At 36.2% G+C, this 21832-nt stretch overlaps 2 protein-coding genes and 1 pseudogene across 2 annotated transcripts; 1 reads left to right on the top strand and 2 right to left on the bottom strand.

Annotated features, from left to right (window-relative positions):
- Positions 1-11993: 11993 nt before the first annotated feature.
- Positions 11994-12532, bottom strand: LOC150026645 (auxin-induced protein X10A-like). Its single transcript, XM_090304033.1, has one exon. It carries the CDS (start codon positions 12409-12411, stop codon positions 12133-12135), a length of 279 nt encoding a protein of 92 aa, XP_090160159.1. The 5' UTR covers positions 12412-12532; the 3' UTR covers positions 11994-12132.
- Positions 12533-19554: 7022 nt separating this feature from the next.
- LOC150026644 (auxin-induced protein X10A-like) lies at positions 19555-19985 on the bottom strand. Its single transcript, XM_090304069.1, has one exon. It carries the CDS (start codon positions 19860-19862, stop codon positions 19584-19586), a length of 279 nt encoding a protein of 92 aa, XP_090160195.1. The 5' UTR covers positions 19863-19985; the 3' UTR covers positions 19555-19583.
- Positions 19986-20637: 652 nt separating this feature from the next.
- LOC150026643 (auxin-induced protein 10A5 pseudogene) lies at positions 20638-21281 on the top strand (annotated as a pseudogene).
- The last annotated feature ends 551 nt before the right edge of the window (positions 21282-21832 follow it).

Raw genomic sequence — 21832 nt, 5'->3', positions numbered from 1 at the left:
CATTGTTAAAAATATCAATCAAGTTTAGTTAATATATATCAGGAAATTTGGTGCAGCAATTATTTCATAGATATTGATCTAACTTATACTGTTTCTAACTATACATTCTCCAATGGCCGTTCGTTCTTCTGTTTTTCCTAATTAAGCCACACAACTATACACGGATCTCTTATTCAAAAGTACTGACTTCAACCAGTTATGTATTTTTTGTTACATTTGTTCCTTAATAAAAATTTAATACTGCAATATACGTATAGTCTACCGAAACGAAACTGCAAGCATTAGTATAACAACTTGAAATAATTGGTCATAAGAAATTTAGAAAATACATTCTCCAATGGCCGTTCATTCTTCATTTTTCCTAATGAAACCACACAACTACACGGATCTCTTATTTCAAATGTAGTTACTTCAACCAGTTATGTATTTTTGTACAGATCAAACCTCAGTCATCCGTCTGAGAGAAAGACATCAGACATACGTAAGCTGGGTCCCACATATTGCATGAGTTAACATGGGTTAACATCCCGATACCAATAGAAACCTAAGTCACGAGAGAATCATGCAAGGGGTGTGTATGTTACATTTGGGTACGACACAAGCAAGTGTTACTTGGAGGCGCTAAGGCCTGTTAGGGTTAGGGTTTCTAGGGAAAGACTGCATGCATGACACGTGTATACTTAGGTTACCCACATAACAGATGATGCCGCAAGCGCTGGTACGTGAATATGTACCTTGGCGGCTACGCTGTTAAGTCTTTGCAATCCAGGAAAGGGAAGTCCTATGCGCCAGATTACGCTAAGATTGTGTGATAGCGGCGCAAGGACATTCTCCCAGGAACCCTAAGCCTACTAAGAGATGTGGGAGCGTCGCAGAAGTAACCCTAGATACAACCTATAAATAGGGTGGTAAGAACCCTAGCAAGGTACACCATTTCTAAGATTGAAACTGCTTATACACATTAATGTTTTTTAGCCCTTACTGACTTGAGCGTCGGAGTGCAAACGGCCGCTAGGGCGCCCTTTTGTCTTTGCAGGAAAACGTCCTTAAACCTAAGAAGGTTCGATTCTCAAGCGGAGACTGTCGTTCGAGTCACACTACAAAAAATTATGTATAAAGTGGCAGTTTTAATATGGCGGTTATTAATAACTGTCACAAATTTCCGTATAATATGACATTTAACTAACTGTCATAATTATCCTTCAGAATATGTCAGTTTGAACCGCCACAATTATCCGCCTTATTATTTCCAATTATTTTTTTTTAAATTTAGTTTCACTATTCAGGAACCCTAATGTTGTTTTTGAAAACCTCATTTGTGACTTTTCCCTCTCTCCTCCTTTCTCTCTGCGTCGAACCCTAATGAAATCCTGGTCGAAAACTCCTCACGTTAAGCCTTCGTGAAAACCCTCCTTGCGAAACCCTCACCCGCTTCACTCACTAGCGCACCTCATTGTGAAACCCTCACCTACTTCACTCACTCGCGTCTTCTCTCTGTTGTTCTTCTCTCTGCCACATCCACCATCTTCTCGCTCTTCTCTCCGCCACTCACCATTTTCTCTCTGCCAAATCCACCATCGGCTCCGTTTGAGGTAGAGTTTTTTGAAACAATCCCGTTTTCTCGCTCTTTTTTCACTCTCCACTCTCCATCATCTCTGCAAGTTACTCGTTCGCTTCCTACATTCCCCTGATTCTCCCAAATTTTTGAAAATCCTTTAAAAACCTATTCCCAAAATTCTTTGTTTAACTTATTAATTAGTTAGTTACTAAATTGGTCTTCCTTCGTCACCACAACATGTGGATCCAACCGTCTTCTATTTTCTCTTTCGCAACCGCGTTGTTTTGATTTTCGCTTTTTATTTTTTTTTCTTCTTCATCTAATTGAAGTTTTGTGTGTGGATCTGTTTTACAGCGAGTGCTTTTCTGAATCGGAAGAATCTGATTGTTAGGGTTTGGTATGGGGACAGGAAGTCACCTTCTCGAAGCGAAGGAATGGTTTGCTGAAGAAGGCGAAACAACTTGCGATCTTGTGCGATGCTGAAGTCGGAGTTATGATTTTCTCCAGCACCGGAAAACTCTACAATTTCGCTAGCTGCAGGTACACGATTTGTCTATCAATTTATTTTTCTTTTTCTTTTTTTGTGGATGTTGAATGCTGCAGGTACACAATTTGTCTATCAATTTATTTTTCTTTTTCTTTTTTGTGGATGTTGAATGTTATGCTCTACGATTTCACTGTCAAGTTTTGTGCATCGATGTTGAATGTTGTTTATGTTGTAGCTATTCGTAACGATATTATTAAGATATTAGCACATGTTTTATAAGTTTTGAAAAACCGTTTTATAAGATATTATTGGATTCAACTGAGTGACGGGTGTTATTGGGTTATATTCTCTATAGGCATCATTTTTAATAATGTTGGGTTTTTTTGCTGGAGATTATAATTAATATATGTGACAAGATAGTTAATTAATATTATTAGAGTAACAAAAGTGCTTACATAGCTGTGTGTAGTTAAGTACATTGGTGTTTTCTTCAAAGACGCAGTGGGTTTGAAACTATAATAGCTAAGCTGGATGAAAAAAAATAGGGGTGACGAGTAATATTATCAAGTACTGTAGAAGGGGTCCATTGGAAACCACTTGGATCATATTGGGAGTTGAATGAGCTCGTGGGGTTTCTAAAATTGATTCTCCATTGATGAAAAATTGAAATTGCAAATAAGACAATTCAAAGAAATATACTTTAAATTAATGTTTTTTTATTAAATTTTGGGAGTCAAGAAAAGACCGGCTTGTTAGGAATTGGTTGTGTTGTATCCCACCCTGTAAGGATAAGAACGCCAGTTGGATGGTGGCCATTTAAAAAACCAACAGCCTTTGAGCTTTGACTATTTGCAGAACTATTAGGTGACACTTAGGGGAGATTATTCAATTTGGATGCAAAAGTTATGTTAGCTTTTAGAATTTCATGTTAGGTCCATTTGTCAGTTTATAAATAGTGATTTGTAGTGCATAACTAGATTTACGATTATATCATAAGGTTTATTGGGTGCTTTTTAAACCTTTGTCAAATTTTGGGGGTTACACAGAGAGGGTTCTTCTTGTTTCATGGGTATTTTGTTTTAAGATTTGTGAAAATTAATTTTAATTCATTGAATATTATTGGTATGAGTATTTTTAAATTCATCTCGTTAATAAATTTTAAATTAAAACGTGTTATGGGAAGAGATTTTTTTATCACCAATATGGGAAGAGAAATTGATTAGAAAGTTTTGACAAATAGACACTTTCACCAAATACTTTTCAATCAGTTCGAAAAAATTCTACTAGTTTAAAACTTGTTTATTCAACTTATTATGTGGTAGATATAATTTGTAGGAAACATATATTGATGTTGAACACTAGTTTGTTCTCTTTCAAGGTTTGTAGAGAAGAGTTAGATAGATCATTTCTTACTAGTACACGGAGATTTATACATTCATGCATTAACTATTTCCCCTTTCAGGAATCATGGAAAGTGTTAACATTAAATTTTGATGTGATACAAATGTTTTATGAGAAGAAACTTAAGGAGATTTAGGGTGCAGAACAATTCTAAAATCATCAATTTGTGTTTTAAGGATGGATTGAAAAGAGAAAATGTTCTCTACCTATTATCAAGTAATTTTTGAATAATTTGTTGATGCCATTGTGTTGGACTGCCAGATTTTATATATTTACAAACTATAAAGTATTACTTGATACCAATAATACTAGTATTGGCCACTGTATTATTTTATTGACTGTTTTACCATTTTTCACAAATTAGGTGCTCGATGCAACTGATAATGAACCTTGGGGTCGTCATGGTACTGCACTGGCAGAGATTTCCCCGGCTACCAAAAAATTGTAAACAACTATCTATCTATCTTTTTTTCCGGTTATATTACTTTTATTGTTTGTTTTTTTGTTTTTGTATTTTGAGAAAATTTCTGATACTTGTTCTACTAAATTATTGCTTCTCTTCTATACTGCTACTGAATGTCAAATGGCCATGAATGTCCTTTGGACAAGACTGGGCGAAACTGGAAAAGATTGGAGATATGTATACAAGGTAATGCCTTCCAAATAATCATGTCATTTCCTAAGATTTTAAGATACAAAGAAAAGGCTTTTTGGAGGTATTTTTTGTGTTGATACATACAATTTGCTTTTCTTTCAATAACTTGAATTATGTTAATTCAGGCGTTAGCGATTATCGAGTATTTGGTAGCACATGGATGTGAACGTGCAGTTGACGACATTATAGAACATACTTTTCATTTTTCAGTAAGGGAAATTCTCTTGTATTTAGCTAATTTCATGCTTGCAATTAACAACTCTGTTGACCAGTAAAATAAAAGAGTATTTTCTGATGTTATCTTAATTTACTTTGGATTGGTTAAGGCACTTTCTAGTTTTGAATATGTTGAGCCAAGTGGGAAGGACGTAGGACTCAATGCAAGGAAAAAGGATGAAAACATTGTGTCCCTTTTGAATGATAGGTATAATATAAGATACATGATGTCAAAAATAAAGTTGCTACAAATCGTGACAAGTAGGTCAAATTTGTCAATATTTTCATCCTAGAATTATCAGGTCAACAAACTACTACAATAGAATGTGTAGTCATAAAATAATTTTCTTATTTTTCTTTTGGGTGCTCAATGTAGGTACATTGTAGTTTCAGAGCAGTGGTAAGTATGGAGGCTTTGGATCTAGAGATGGTGACAGGTTTGGTGATAACAATAGAGACAAGGTGGGATCCTATGATGAAGATTACAGATTGCTTGTATAATGTGCTTCTATAAATTACTATACTTAAAATTTTATTATAATATTGTTTTCATTTATTTTTTAAAAATTGTCAATTAACTTTAAACATATTTTAACTTATTTCAGGCACCGGATGTTGCTAGTGGTGCTCCATCACCAAACCAGAATATAAGATCGAGTGGAAGGAGTAAGACAAATTAGTATTGAGAATTTACTTGTAATATGTTTAGAAAGTGAAACAATTTATATTTTGACAATTTAATTTACTTGTTGTTTGTATTAATTTGACATTATGAACTTTGTTCTTTCAATGAATGAATGAACTCATCTTTTGATTATTATATTTATCAATTTTAATTATATTATGAAACATAATATCAAATTAATTAATATTATAAAATCAAATTATAAAATAGAATTAAATAAATTATTATAAATTTTAAAAATAAAATTAAAGTTTAATTATAATACGAAATTAAATAATATTATGAAATCAAATTATAAAATAAAATTAAATAAATTATTATAAATATTAAAAATAAAATTAAATATTTAATATTCGAATTATGACAGTTATAAAGTGTATTATAAATGTCATACTATACTGTATTAAGTGGCGGTTAAAACTGCCACTATTTACATTAGAATTGGTTTACCCAGCTTTAAAATTACGATATTTATAACTGACGCCAATTACACCCTTAAAATCGCCGCTTTATACAATGCGTAATATGGCGTCTGCTACAACGGTTCTCAATTGACCGCCACATTAAACTTTGTGGCGGCAAGAATTCTGGCGGTACGCGGTACCGCCACAGACGTATAATGCGGCGGTTAAAAACGCCAGTTTTTGCGAAAATAACCGCCGCAATATACACGTTTTTTTGTAGTGTCAACCGGATATTAGGTCAACCGGCGAGAACATTTGGTGCCCATTGTGGGGCTCGATAAAACTAGGTCCCATCCGCAATCGTGCTGAAAGCCACCAGCAACATGAAGAGCACGAGACAAGGATCTGCTGCGCCCTCAGGAGGGGACAACGTCTCCATGCAGCAGCTCATGGAGACCATATGCGCCCTTCAAGAGGCAGTAGCAACGTCCAGAGTCGACCAGGATCATTTCCAGGTTGATCTGGCCAGATCGCAAGCAAACAATGAAGAGCTGCGCATAACCAATGAGGAGCTGCGTAGGAATTTGTAGAACGTAGGAGAACGTATTGTGGATAAGCGAGCCCCGCCGCTGCCAGTTAAGGCTGCCCCCATGTCGTTCTCTCAGGTGATCATGGACACCATGATACTAGCCACGTCCTTGGGCCCGAAGGTCACCTTCACAGGAGTAGAGGACCCTGAAGCGCATATCACGGCGTTCTATACCCAGATGATGCTTTCAGGAGGTTCCGATGTTGTGTACTGTAAGCTATTTATGAGTACACTAGCAGGCGTGGCGTTGGACTGGTTCGTCAGTCAACCCGGCAGACACATTACTTCATTCGACCAGTTCTCAACGTTGTTGAGAGAACAGTATATTGTCAACAGTGCTCCCCCTCTGATCTCTTACGATCTCTTTGACTTGTGCAAGTGTTTGTTATCACGAAAACTCTCTTAAAGATATTATACAATGGTTAGACATCTAGAATCTGAATATTTAATTGACCTTAACATGGAACAGGAGGAAATCATAGATATCCTTACTGACAACACCAAGCTACAATAGTGATAATCCATACTCTCATCTTTTATGAAAAATCCTATATTATAAATTACATTCAAAATCATACTATAACTGACATTTAAAACTTGAATTAAAGGTTATAATTATTGACCATTCAAATTTGAAAACAAAATTGGTGACGACTTTTGGTTTAATGCTTAAACACAAAAGAGAGAAAGGAAGGCAAATGATATGAGAATGAATATTTCTTTTAGGGTTTTACTGAATTCAATGCATAGGCTCTAAATATATACAAACAGTACACTCATTGGTCTAGCTAAAGAGAGAATTTAAAACAAAAAAAAAACCAATGTACAAAGAGAGGAACCAAAAAAAAATAAAATAAAGACTAAACACTTGTACATGAAAAACAGACAACCACTCACACTTGGATTTTCTCTAAAGAAACACTCTTCTTCTTGTATTTCTCTCTATTGTATTTCTTTTTGTAGTGCATATTACAACTGAGAGAGCATCCTATTTATAGGCTTTAGGAAGTTCTACTAGAAAAAACTTCATTGTATCCTTAAAACCCCACTAACAACATAATTAAAATCCCACTCACAACTTTTGACCTTTCATGTATCCAAACTCTCATTCTACTATTTTCTAGTAACTTTTAATTAACTTAAATGTTTCTACCATCCATCATGTCAATCCTATTCTTTTATTTGTCAAAAAGTATTTTCGGTAGCGTTTTTGGGAAGATATCCGCAACTTGATCCTGACTTGCCACATGCACCAATTCCACACATTCTTTCTTCACATGATCACGGATAAAGTGAAAATGAACGTTAATGTGTTTGCTTCTTTCATTGGGTTCTTTGCCAACTCAATTGCTGATTTGTTGTCAACTTGAATCACGGTTGCACTTGGTTGTTTTAGCTCCATCTTGCTTAACAAGTTTGTAAGCCATATCGCATGATGTACACACCAAGATGCTGCCACATATTCAGCTTCACTCGTCGATAGCGTCACGATCGATTGCTTCTTTGAAAGCCAAGAAAATATTGTGTTGCCTATAAAGAATACATATCCCGATGTACTTTCTGATCATCTATGTCTCCACACCAATCGCTGTTAGACTAACCCACCAACTTGTAATCTTCTGCTTTCGAGTAGAACAATTCGAGTGATACAGTACCTTGGATGTAACGTAGGACTCGCTTCAACGCCTTCCAATGTGAGAGAACCGGTTCCTCCATGAATCGGCTTATGATGTTGACACTTAATGAAAGATATGACCTCGTGCATGTGAGATAATGAAGGGTTCCTACCAAACTCCGGTATATACTTGCATCGACACGTTCTCCTCCATCGAACTTTGAGAGTTTTGAACCTGGTTCCATTGGTATTGAGATTGGGTTGCAATTTGCCATCTTGTACTTCTTCAAAATCTCTTTTGATACAAAAATACTCGTTTCTTTTTGTCTAACCTCCAAACCAAGGAAAAACTTCATCAATCCCAAATTTGTCATGTCAAATTTTGTCACATTCTGCCTTTAAACTCTTCTATCATCTCATTATTGTTAACCATAAAAATGAGATCATCAACATAAAGAGCAACAAATATCATGTTACCTCCACTGTTCTTTGCCCTAAACCCTAAACTCTAACCCCTAAACCCTAAACACTAAACCTTAAACCCGTAAAGAGCATGCTCGTAAGAACATTGCTTGAACTCGTTCTTCTTGAAGTATGTATCGATACGAGTATTCCATGCTCGTGGTGCTTGTTTCAACCTGTAAAGTGCCTTCTTCAATTTTAGCACCTTCTTCTCTTTTCCAATTTTCATGTACCCAGGTGGTTGTTCGATTTAGACTTCTTCTTCAAGCACACCATTCAAGAAAGCCGACTTGACGTCCATTTGAAATATCAGCCATTTAAATTGAGTCGCTTGGGAAATAAGCAACTGAATCATCTCCATTCTTACAACGGAGCAAACACCTCATCATAGTCAATTCCCTCCTTTTGTTTGTATCCCTTCGCAACGAGTCGTGCCTTGTACCTCTCTATCTCGCCTTGAGCATTCATCTTTTTCTTGAATACCCACTTCACACCAATGGTTTTACTTCCCTCTGACAATTATGTTAAGTCCCATATGTTGTTGTGGTCAATCGCTTTAATCTCCTCATCCATGGCAGTTTGCCACTTCTTGTCTCGCACCGCCTCTTCAAAGCTGATATTTTCTGCAACTGCCAATAGACATACAAGGTGTACCTCATTAGTCGAATCATACAAATCTTGCTAACTTCGCATTTAAGGTTGTCGTGGTTCATTTTCATCATCAGTAGTTTTGGAATTTATACTTGTCGGTGCAACGACTGATGATTCTCCAACCTCAATCATAACCTTTGAATAATTGTTCCAATCCCACTCGCTTGCTTCATTTATTCCCACATCACGACTCACCATAACCTTTTTGCTTATCGGATCAAAGAGCTTGTATCCTTTTGTCTTCTCATCATACCCAATAAAAATATACCTTTTCCTTTTGTCTTCAAGCTTTGTTCTTCGTCGATCTGGTATATGTGCATAAGCCACACTACCAAACACTTTGAGATGAGAAATTATCGGCTTTTGTCCGCTCCATGCCTCTTGTGGTGTTTGATCATCTAACTTCACATGTAAACATTGGTTTTGCACATAGATGGCGAATTGCACAACTACCGCCGACAATTCCTTTGGCATCTTTTTCTCTTAAGCATTGATCGAACCATGTAAAGAATGGTCCGGTTCTTCCTCTTGGCCACACCATTTTTTTGAGGAGTGTACGGTGCGGTTAGAAATCGCCTTATGCCTTGCTCCTTGCAATACTTCATGAAAGTCGTCGAAGTATACTCGCCACCTCTATCGAATCGTACAACTTTGATTTGTCTATCAGTTCCCTTTTCCACCATCACCTTGAACTTTTTTAACACCTCAAATGCCTCGGATTTTTCTTTTAGAAAATAAACCCAAGTTTTTTTACGAGAAATCATCGATAAAAGTAATGAAATACCTTTTACCGCTAAAGGATTTTGGAGTAATTGGTCCACATATGTCGATATGAATCAATTTGAGAGGTTTCTTAGCCGAATATTGAGCCTTCTTTGGAAACGAGGTTCTCACATGCTTGCTGAGCACACATTCTTCACAAAATTTTCCCTCGTAGTCCATGTTGGGTAGCCTGTGCACCATATTCTTCTTCCCTAACTCTTTTAAACCATAATGATGTAGGTGACCAATGATAAAGATGCCATAGCGATGCCTTATCTTCAATGTTGACTTCCAAACATTTTTCTAGTATGCTTCTTAAATTCAACTTGTACATCTGATTCCTTGTCGTCTCGATTAGAGCAACCAAACGCCCTTGCTTCTTCTTCAAGTGTAGTAGCAGATCTTTTAAAAATATCGAGTAACCTTTCTCCGTGAGTTGCCCTATACTCAAAATGTTGGTCATGAGGTCTGGTACGTAATAAACATCTTGGAGTGACCCAATTAGCCATCTTTTTGTAAGTAGCGAACCTTACCTCGACCTTTGACCTCCACATTTGATGCATCTCCAAATGACACATGACCATCTTCAATCTTTTGCATATCTTTGAATAGGTAATTGTGAGCGCACATGTGGTTGCTTGCTCCCGAGTCGAGGTTCCACAGAGTGTCACTATTAATGTTGACTTCATCTTAAGCCATCAAGAGAACACCTTCATTCGTTTCGTCTTCCAAGGCTAGGTTGGTGGTCTCTTCTATCTTTATATCGCATCAACAATCTTTAGCAAAATGCCCCACTTTATCACAATTATAACATTTGTCGGAGTTGCAATCCTTCGTATAGTGACCCTATTTGTGACATTTGTAGCACTCGATGTTGGAGTAACTTGATCGTCTGCCTTTTCCTCGACCACGTCCTCTTCAACGCCAATTTGGTTGGCTCGACTGTTCCTTCTCCTTATAGTACCCTGCATGACTGCTGCCTTTACCACCTTGACCGTTTCCACAATTTCCACATCATGTCCTCTACTTTGAGAATTTTGATGATAGAGTACGTTTTCGTTTTTTATCGACGCCTTGGTTTGAAGTACTTGCTCGAGTCTTTCCTCCTTCTTCTTCTTCTTTCGTTGCTCGTGTGCCTCGAGAAAACCAGCGAACTCGTCGACTGTGAGGGTCGTTAGGTCCTTTGACTCTTCTATCGCACACACAATGCTCTCAAAATTGTCGGTTAATGTTCTCAAAATCTTCTCCACAACTCATGCATCGGTCAACGTTTCACCATTTCGGTTGAGTTGATTCACCACAGTCTGTATTTGCGCTATGTAGTCAGATACACTTTATGAATCCATCATCTTCATGCTCTCCAACTCATCACGAAGAGTTTGTAGACGCACTTGCTTGACTCGGTCGGCTCCTTTGAACACCTTTTTTAAGATGTCCCACGCTTCTTTTGATGTAGTTGCATTAACAATCTTCTCAAAGCTCGACTCATCAACCGCTCGGAACAACATGGATAGTGTCGCCTTATCTTTTGATCGCATCTCTTTCAATGCCTTGGTTTGAGCCGTCGTATAACCCGCAGTATTTATTGGTTCTTCGAAACCTTCTTCGACCACCTCCCTCGCATCTTGATAACCGAGAAGAGGTTTCATTTGAATGCTCTAGTTATCATATTTGGTCGTCTTCGTTAACCGTGGTAGCGGTATTTGACCCGTCACATTTGCCATTGATTCTTGATAACAAATTGAAAAACAGACAACCACTCACACTTGGATTTTCTCAAAAGAAACACTTTTCTTCTTGTATTTCTCTCTATTGTATTTCTTTCTATGGTGCATATTACAACTGAGAGAGCATCCTATTTATAGGCTTTAGGAAGCTCTTTTAGAAAAATCTTCATTATGGCCTTAAAATCCCACTAACAACATAATTAAAATCTCACTCACAACTTTTGACCTTTCACATATCCAAACTCTCATTCTACTATTTTCTAGTAACTTCTAATTTTAAAAACCACAAATTACATTTAAAGTTTATTCAACAGTACAACGAGAAATGACAAAGAATTGAGCAAAGACAAAAAAAAAATGATATTAGCCTTCTTCTAGAAGCCTTGTGTGTATATCTTTTATAAAAATCACCTTACAAATGTTTTCACTAAGCCACTACCCGTCACCAAGTTCAAGTTCTTAAAAAAGAATGAACGTAGTTTGCAATCCTTAAAGCAAACAAGATCATCATGTATTGCACGTAAGTTTATGTTCCTTCTTTCAATTGGATGAGGAAATATATAAATTATTGATAATCCTTCACGTTGGTTCTAGTAATATATTGTTGTTCTTCCAATGCTAAGAAACATGTGTTCTATAAATGCCTTGAATTTCATCGGACAGCCACGTTTTGCTTTTATTTTACAGCGAGAAACCCTGCTTATACTGGGTGAAGTTAATATTTGCAATCTAAAAAAGAGAAAACATAGAGGGGCCTTTTGATTAGTTGAACTCGTTGTCATTAAACAAATAAAAAGAAGCAAACATGTTATTCTTAGTGTGTTTCCTATTACTCAAAAAGGAGTTATGTTTACAAATTGAGAAGATGCCTATGAAAAAATGGCTCTTCAATTCTGTGTCAGACTTCTATAATACAAAACTTAATGCCTATTCAAGTGTGAAGTTGTGCTTTGGAAGACATCTTCACTGCAAGGAATCGTAAGACCACCCATGGGATGATCATATCCAAACTCTTCCTCTGCTTCACTCAACATGTCCTGGAATGAAGGTTGGCTCAAGTATGATATGGGGATCACAAATCGCTTCATTTTCTCTCCAACGTACACTGCAAGATAACCCTTTGGCACCTCCATACCCTTAGAAGATGTTTGGTTTGCTGCGAATGATGTCCTTCTGATACTAGGTAAACGAAAGCCCATTCTTGTGTTGTATATTTGCTCAGACTTGATAACAAAATGGTATGAAAAGAGCTTGAGAGCTGAGGCTTATGAATTTTGTTTCTTCAAGATGTGAATGATTTGTGTTGGTTCCAAAATGCTTGTAACCGTGAATATATATAGATAGAGCTTATGTAAGAAGGGTACTTGAATTATTGGTGAAAGATTATGAGATAATAATGATGGGAGCAACTGAGAGACAAGGGCATGTGGTAATGTCTAAGAGGACTCTCACATGTATAGGCAAAATGAAAATGTAGTGGCATGATGTTGACATTGATTATGCATGGATAGGACTGCCAGCTTCGTTTATGGAAGTTCAGATGTCAGTTTTCAAGACTATGGTTCATATATAGTGTCGCATGAACTTGTATTGAATTTCACTTCTCTTCTTACCTCCATTTAAATTTGAGAAAACTCACGGTTTAGACATTGGTTTCTCTTCTCTTATACAAGTGGGTACGTGATTGACATCAATAGCTGTCATTTATTAATGAGATGTCCAAGCATGTCCATCATTGAAAGAGCTATATAGTAGGATAATCAATGAACAAGCATTTGGTTTGACCTTTCTTGATGTCTTTAACTTGAAGTGGATAAATGTGTTAGCCATAATATCAAAAGCATGTCCATCATTGAAATTCCTACCCTTTTGAAGCCATCGCTAAGACAACACCATGTGATCCCTGTGTTTTGGTAGACTCCTTTGTAGAATTCAAGAATCTCAAACAAGTTATCACAGTATATTATTTGTTGCGTGGAGGAATGTAATGTTACGGGTTTCCGCATAACAAGTATTACGAGACAAAGATCATTTAGGGGATTGAAGTTCCAATAGGCTTTCTTGCAATTTATGTTGGAGATAAGATGAAACGGTTTTTTATTCCATTATCTTAGATGAACCAACCTTTATTTCAAGAGTTACTTTATAAGGCAGAAGAAGAAGAAGAATTCATATATGATCATCGGACGGGTGGTCTTCCAGTTCCATGCCGAAAGGATGGGTTCTTAAATGTCATCTGTCATTTAAATTTGCTGCTAATTATGCCAATGGAGACTGAGATAGATATTCTTATGTGATACAATTGTAAAGAAGTCAGTTTTTGTTATTCTAAAGATATAGTTGGAAGATCTCACATCAATTAAATTAAAGATTGAGTAAATTTAGAGTATATAAGTGAAGGTAATTCTCATTAAAGATTGAAGGTTGTTAACTAAAAAAAAAAAAAAGTGCAATACAACATATTTTTAAACCACTTTTAGCTTAGCCGAGTCTTAGTGAATTATACAACAGTTTCATCCCCATGAAGATCTTATCCATCAACCTCTAATAAGTTGCACCGGTGTTCTTTAGCCCGAAGGACATAACCTCGTAATAATAGTAAAAATTCGTTTTTTCTTTGTCTCTTAGATGCATGCGAATCTTGTTATACCCAAATTATGCATCCAAGAAAATCAAAACTCAATGTTTGGTTGCCTTATCCACCAATCGTCAATGCTAGGCAATGGATATGGTTCCTTCATGCAGGGCTTGTTTAGGTTAGTGTGGTTCGTGCACATCCACCACTTTCTATTCGACTTCTGAACCTTTGCAAGCCAAGTGGTGTATTGGGCCTCTTGTATGAATCCGGCTTTAAGCATTTTCTCATCCTCAGCTCCACTGGGTCAAGAGCATCAAATGATGACTCTTCTTATTTCTCTTGTATAGTTTAGTAGGTGTGGATATTAAATAAAAGTGTGAATAGTATAGAGGGTGTAGACGCACTTAAGGAGGTGCTGAAAATAGGATGTTTATCACACTTATCTCATGACTAGTTAGGCGCCGATTGGAGTGTTCATTTGGAGGGAACTTTGAATTTCATTTGCTTTTCATTTCAGCCCTCTCCTATTATAAATAGAGAGGTTAGGCTCTTGTAAATTCATAATTTGATAATTGATTAAGAGAAACTCTACTCAGTTTGAGAGAGAAATTTGTGAGATTTGATCTCCTTTCCATAGTCTCATCTTGTGTGCTTTTGGAGAGCTACAAGTGGCGGTTTCCCACACTCATCTTGGAGCTCCATCACCAAGTGGCGTGTTCATCTCCAATTCCATTCTAACCGGTGTTCAACCATCTAAGTTTCCTTCCTTTCATCTCTATTTTCCATTTTCATTCGGTAGTTTAGTCTCTTGTGTTGTGTTCTTCAATTTCTGTCGTTTATACTTGTGTTAGGTGTTGTTCTTAAGTTTTCAATCGGTACAGTTTGTTCCTTTGCCAATTTCAATCGGTGCATTCTGTACCTTTGTTCATTTCATTCGGTAGAACTCATTCTTGATTCAATTCTGTACTTAGAGTTTCATGTTGATTTGGCATTTGTGTTTGATTCTTTGTGTTGTTATGGATTCAATGTGGAATGACACTCAATCTTGAGTTTGGATCATCTATTAGAAGGCTTTGTACTTCAATGATGACTCTTTAAGTTCCTCCACTTTGTTCCTATTTGTTGATCCTTCTTGTATTCATATGTTGAAAAGTGTCCTATGATCTATCCAACTCATATCATGTGGTATCTAGAGCTTAGGTTATGTGCAAAAAAAAAAAAACTTAGTTGTTGGACACTTTAATTCTGTTTTTGTATTAGATGATTATGTTTTTTCTTTATTTGAGTATTTCTTGCTGTTTTAAATTGTTGTTAATTCATTGTGCTTGAGTCATTTTCATTTTTGAATCCCTACATGTTTTGTCAAGTCATGTTTCTCCTAATATGTCAACAATTCTTTGTAGTACTTTTCTTGTAATTTTAGTTGCTTGATTTTGTTTTTATGAATTGAGTACAGTTTTTGTGTTTCTGTTTTTTATCCTTTGGTGCATTTTCTTTTTAGTTTTGAGTTCATGCTTGTGTATTAGATCTATACAAGTTCTTAAACATCAATTCTATTGTGTCTTTTGAAGTTCTTAATTCTGTTTTTTATTCCAGTATAGGTTTCTCTGTTTTTCTTAAAAACGTGCTGACTTTTTGGTTTATCAAAATTTTTGTGGTTAATGGAAACTTCTGAAATTCTGGACTTAAATAGTTCGAGGTGTTACAAAAGATTGAAAAAAAGAAGTATAGCAAAATTCAATATACAAAAAAAATGATAAATGAAATATGTATAGTGTGCAATCCTGGCACGGAAAATACGGTAAAGAGGCAGTGATTTTAAAAAATTTATCACAATTAATTTGCTTACTGTTTTTGAGTGTTTCCAGTGCCAATTTTTAGAAAACATCTTGAATTTACAGTGGTTAAAAATTCACATTCCAGTTCGCTTTATACAGTTCCAGTTAAATATTTTAAGTCAGGCACAGATTTTACACAAATTCCAGTAGCACTGTTTTTTTGTTTTTCTTCATCTATTCTTGTACTATTCTTTAGGATTCCTTTATGTGCTATCCTTTCATTGTGTGCCTTAATTTTCTTGCTTGTCTTTTATTTCGTATTCTCTCCACGTTTTGTCATATATTGCATTCTGTTTTGGTTTAGCTTTTCTTGCTTATACCTTTTCTTGCTTGTCTTTTTGTTTCTTCTAAGTTTTGTGGTGAATTGTTCTTAAGTGAGTGTGGTTTGCTTTGGCATATTTCACTTGAAGCTCATCCAACCCACAAGAGAGGCTTGGTTAAGGAAAGAACAATTTCTTGGAGTGGTTTGAGTACATTCTTTTGGCCTTTTACAGCAAGCTTTCCTTTGCTTTATTTTTGCTAACAAGCTTTTTTAATTGTTTGTTTCTGTTTTTGTGCTTTTTATTATCATGGATAATTTTTCTAGTGGAGACTCCTCCAAACCTTACTCACCTCAAAAGGCAGCTCTCATTGAAGATTTAAAGAATGCTAGACAATCAAATGCACAATATCTTGACATGATGAGACAAATGGAGGCAAGGCTCCAAAGCTTAGAGCTGGCCCATGAAGAAAATCATCAAAACCGAGAGAGAAGACAACATCATAGAAATTCTTCAAGGACTTCTCACAACTCTCATGGATATCATGAAGGCACCGAACGGAGGAGGCACCATGCTCATGAAGGAAGGCGCCAACATATGGCTACGCCTTATTTACCTTGTGTAAAATTGCCTAGTTTTAGTGGTGAGGGAGATCCTAATGTGTACTTAGGGAGGGAAGCTAAGGTTGAGCAAATCTTTCATGTACATGGGGTCTTAGATGATCAAAGGGTTAGACTAACATCTTTAGAATTCTTAGACTATGCCATGCAATGGTGGCATCACACTCTCATGGACATTGGGCTAAACAAGAGGTCGTCTGTGGTCTCTTGGAACGATTTAAAAGCTTGCTTGCGAGATAGATTTGTTCCTCCACACTTTAGGAAAGACCTATTGTTGAAACTCCAAAGGTTTCATCAAGGCACGCTAAGTGTGGATAATTATTTTAAAGAACTCGACACGCTTTTAGTTAAAGTTAATATGAATGAGAGTGAAGATGCTAAGATGGCTAGATTTGTTAGTGGTCTTAGAAGGGACATTCAAGATGTGGTAGAGCTTCAAGAATATTCTTCTTTACAAACTTTAGTTCACCTTGCTAGCAAAGTTGAATCTCAAATTGCAAGGAAAAATGCTTTCAAAAATTCTTCTAATGATGGCTACTACCACTCTTCTTGGAAAAACAAAAATAAATCTTTTTCAAAGTTTCCTTCTAAAGATTCTACTTTCAAACCAAGAGATTCTAAGCCTTCTACTTCCATTCCCACGCCTAAATCACCAACTAAATCGTCTAGTAAGAAATGTTTTAAATGCTTAGGCTATGGACATATTGCTTCTAATTGCCCTTCTAAACGAAATATGTATATGCATGATGGGGTAGTGGTTAGTGAGCATGAGTCCGAAAACTCTAGACGTTCCTCACCTTCTAGATCCCCAAGTGAGCATGAGAGTGAAAGTCCACATGTAGGTGACCTATTAGTGATAAGACGAATGCTTGGACAAGTTTTGAAACCCTTTGATGAAAGTCAAAGAGAAAATATTTTTCATACAAGATGTCTTATTAATGACAGGTTATGCTCTTTAATTGTGGATGGGGAAAGTTGTGCTAATGTGGCAAGCACAAGAGTGGTAGATAAGCTTGGATTGTCTACCATCTATCATGCCAAGCCCTATAAATTACAATGGTTAAGTGAGGTAGGTGAGATTATTGTTAACAAGCAAGTCCTCATTGCATTTTCTATTGGTAAATATAAAGATGAGGTCTTGTGTGATGTTGTACCAATGGAAGTCACACATATTCTTTTAGGTAGGCCATGGCAATTTGATAGAAAAGTTTTTCATGATGGCTTTACCAACAAAATTTCTTTTAACTTCCATGGACACAAGGTCATACTTAAGTCTCTCTCTCCAAAGGAAGTCCATGAGGACCAAGTTAAAGTGAGAGAAAAGAGAGAGAAAATGATAAAAAAAAAGTTTCAAGAGAAGCCTTCTCAAGTCCACACAACAAATCAAAAAGGTAATAGTTGCTCAAAAGCCTATTTTTTTAGCTATTCCTAGGATTATTGATTGTGAGTTGGCTAAGGATAGTCCCACGTGTTTGAATAACTTGGTAAAGGAATATGAAGACGTGTTTCAAGATCCTCCTAAAGGCTTACCACCTCTAAGAGGGACTGAACATCAAATTGACTTCATGCGCGGGGTTTCTTTACCAAATCGTCCAGCATATAGGACCAATCCCAAAGAGGCTAAAGAGATTCAAGAACAAGTTGAGGGTTTAATTGCTAAGAGGTGGGTACAAGATGGCATGAGCCCATGTGCTATGCCTGTCATACTTGTCCCTAAAAAAGATGGGACATGGAGGATGTGTACGGATTGTCGCGCTATAAATAACATTACCATCAAGTATAAGCATCCCATCCCTAGGTTAAACGACTTGTTTGATGAATTGTTTGGGTCTAAAATATTTTCCAAAATTGATCTTAAGAGTGGTTACAATCAAATTCGTATTAAACAAGGTGATGAATGGAAAACCAATTTTAAGACCAAATTTGGCTTATATGAGTGGTTAGTCATGCCTTTTGGCTTGACTAATGCTCCTAGTACCTTCATGTGACTCATGCATCATGTTTTAAGAGCATTCATTGGCAAATTTGTTGTAGTTTATTTTGATGATATCCTTATAATTAGCTTGTCTTTAGAAGATCATGAGTCACATGTTAGGCAAGTCTTAGAAACTCTTAGGAAGGAGAAGTTATATGCTAATCATGCTAAATGTTTCTTTGCATTATATCATATAGACTCCCTAGGATTTGTTGTAAATTATAAAGGGGTGCATGTAGATCAAACGAAAGTTGCAGCAATTCAACATTGGCCTACACCCACCAATGTGAATGGGTACGAAGCTTTCATGGCCTTGCTAGTTTTTATAGGAGGTTTGTGAAAGACTTTAGTACAATTTCCGCACCATTGAACGCTATAGTAAAGAAGGATGTGGTTTTTAAGTGGGGACAAGAGGAAGAAAAATAAGTGGGTTTTTTAGTGATCATGAGTCCCTTAAATATTTGAAAAGCCAAAGCAAGCTTAATAAGAGACATGCTAAGTGGGTGGAGTTTATTGAGCAGTTTCCTTATGTGATCAAATATAAACAAGGTAAAATTAATGTGGTTGTCGATGCTCTTTCAAGAAGATATACCTTGTTAAATGTTTTGGATATTCAATATTTAGGATTTGATCACATAAAGGAACTCTATAGTGATGACCTAGATTTCTCTCTAATCTTTCAAGAGTGTTCCAAGGGAGGTCACAAAGACTTTTTCTTACATAATGGTTTTCTTTTTAAAGGAAAAAGACTTTGTGTGCCCCAAGGATCTATAAGACAATCTCTTGTTAGAGAGGCTCATGAAGGTGGGTTTATAGGACATTTTAGGTTCACTAAGACTTTAGAAACATTGCATGAACATTTCTTTTGAAATGACCATCATTTAATATATTCAATGGATTAGTTAGCAAGATTCATTGGTAATGATCCTCATTAAAATAAGAAGGGATTCTCAACATCATTAAACAAATAAAAAGAAGAAAAAATGTTACTATAATCGCATTTTTCCTATTACTCAAAAAGGAGTTATGTTAACAAATTGAGAAGATGCCTATGACAAAATGGCTCTTCAATTCTGTGTCGGACTTCTATAATACAAAACTTAATGCCTATTCAAGTGTGAAGTTGTGCTTCGGAAGACATCTTCACTGCAAGGAATCGTAAGACCACCCATGGGATGATCATATCCAAACTCTTCCTCTGCTTCACTCAACATGTCCTGGAATGAAGGTTGGCTCAAGTATGATATGGGGATCACAAATCGCTTCATTTTCTCTCCAACGTACACTGCAAGATAACCCTTTGGCACCTCCATACCCTTAGAAGATGTTTGGTTTGCTGCGAATGATGTCCTTCTGATACTAGGTAAACGAAAGCCCATTGTTGTGTTGTATATTTGCTCAGACTTGATAACAAAATGGTATGAATAGAGCTTGAGAGCTGAGGCTTATGAATTTTGTTGCTTCAGGATGTGAATGATTTGTGTTGGTTCTAAAATGCTTGCAACGGTGAATATATATAGATAAAGCTTATGTAAGAAGGGTACTTGAATTATTGGTGAAAGATTATGAGATAATAGTCATGGGCCAACTGCTAGACAAGGGCATTTGGTAATGTCCATAGGACTCTTAAAAGTATATGTGTGAAAAAAACAATCTAATGCGCCATGACATTGACACTTATTTGGCGAGAGGAATTTCATTTCTGGAAGTTGAAATGGTTGTTCTCAAATTTGCCAGACACAGAAAGAGTGTGGTTCATAGGGCACCGTGAACATGCGTTCAATATTGCTTCTCTTCTAACCTCCAATTCAATTTAGTCTACACATGGCGATGCATGTGAGATGTCTAAAGCATGTCGATCATTGAAATAGTTGTAGCATCATAACTCATGAATAAGCATTGCTTTCAATTTTAATTTGAAGGGGGTAAATCTGTTGGCCAGAATCTAAAAAGGCGGGGTAAGTAGTCCCATTGAATTGCCAAGTCCTTGAAGGAGATATTTAAGACAACACCTTGTGATCTTGTCTCTTGGTTGAATCCATTGTAGACAATCAAAAGATCAATAATTGAGGTTTATGAGTTAGCAGAGGGCATTTGGAAACTATATATGCAGTACTAGTTTGGGTTTCATGCACCACAACTGATTGCATTCCTCAAGTAATAGAAGTTAAAAATTTCTTTCATACACAAATCCTCTAACATCAATATATTCTTTGTGGAGTGAAGAAAGATAAAACAATGGGTTTCCGCATAAAAGGTATTCTTAGACGAGCATCAGTTTCTACAATCCAAGTGGCCTCCAAGGGGGGTGAAGTACCAAAGGGCTATATTGCAGTTTATGTTGGAGATGAAATGAGGCGGTGTGTGATTCCAGTATCATACTTGAACCAGCCTTCATTTCAAGAATTGCTTAGTAAAGCAGAAGAAGAATTTGGATATGATCATCCAAAGGGTGCTCTCACAATTCCATGCCAGGAGGATGAGTTCCTAAATATCATCTCTCACTTCAATCAGTTGTAAAGCATTTTCATGGAGAACCTGAGATAGATAATCTTAGAGGAAGCAAATAGAAGATAATGTTAGATGAGACAAGTTTGTAAATCACTCTAGCAGGCTGGACCTTAGGGAGACTGAGCTAGATCATAGATTAACTGAGGCAACTTTGTACAGAAGGAACTTCCATTTTAAATTTTTTCTATTTTAGTTTGTAATTTGAAAGTAAAATGATGTTACAATGATGAGAAAGTTTTTACAAAACATTGTTAAAAATATGAATCAAGTTTAGTTGATATATATCAGGAAATTTGGTGCAGCAATTATTTCATAGATATTGATCTAACTTATACTGTTTCTAACTATACATTCTCCAATGGCCGTTCCTTCTTCTGTTTTTCTGTTCGTTCGTTCTTCTGTTTTTCTAATGGAGACTGAGATAGATATTCTTAGGTGAGACAATTGTAAAGAAGTCAGTTTTTGTTATTCTAAAGATAGTTCGAAATCTCACATCATTTAAATTAAAAGATAGAGTAAATTTATAGTATATAAGTAGAGTAATTCTCATCAAAGATTGAAGGCTGTTAACTAAAAAAAAGTGCAATACAACATATTTTTAAACCACTTTTAGCTTAGCCGAGTCTTAGTGACTTATACAACAGTTTCATTCCCATGAAGATCTTATCCATCAACCTCTAATAAGTTGCACCGGTGTTCTTTAGTCCGAAGGACATAACCTCGTAGTAATAGTAAAAATTCGTTTTTTCCTTGTCTCTTGGATGCATGCGAATCTGGATATACCCAAAGTATGCATCCAAGAAACTCAGAACTCAATGTCTAGCTGCCCTATCCACCA

This window comes from Phaseolus vulgaris, chromosome 6, assembly GCF_051622355.1.
Source record: "Phaseolus vulgaris cultivar YP4 chromosome 6, ASM5162235v1, whole genome shotgun sequence".
NCBI lineage: Eukaryota > Viridiplantae > Streptophyta > Magnoliopsida > Fabales > Fabaceae > Phaseolus > Phaseolus vulgaris.
This window is presented reverse-complemented; position numbering and strand designations above follow the sequence as displayed.

Bases quoted from the DNA above. Each gene is read 5' to 3' on its own strand.
- LOC150026645 (XM_090304033.1), bottom strand. From the start codon at position 12,411: ATGGGCTTTCGTTTACCTAGTATCAGAAGGACATCATTCGCAGCAAAC.
- LOC150026644 (XM_090304069.1), bottom strand. From the start codon at position 19,862: ATGGGCTTTCGTTTACCTAGTATCAGAAGGACATCATTCGCAGCAAAC.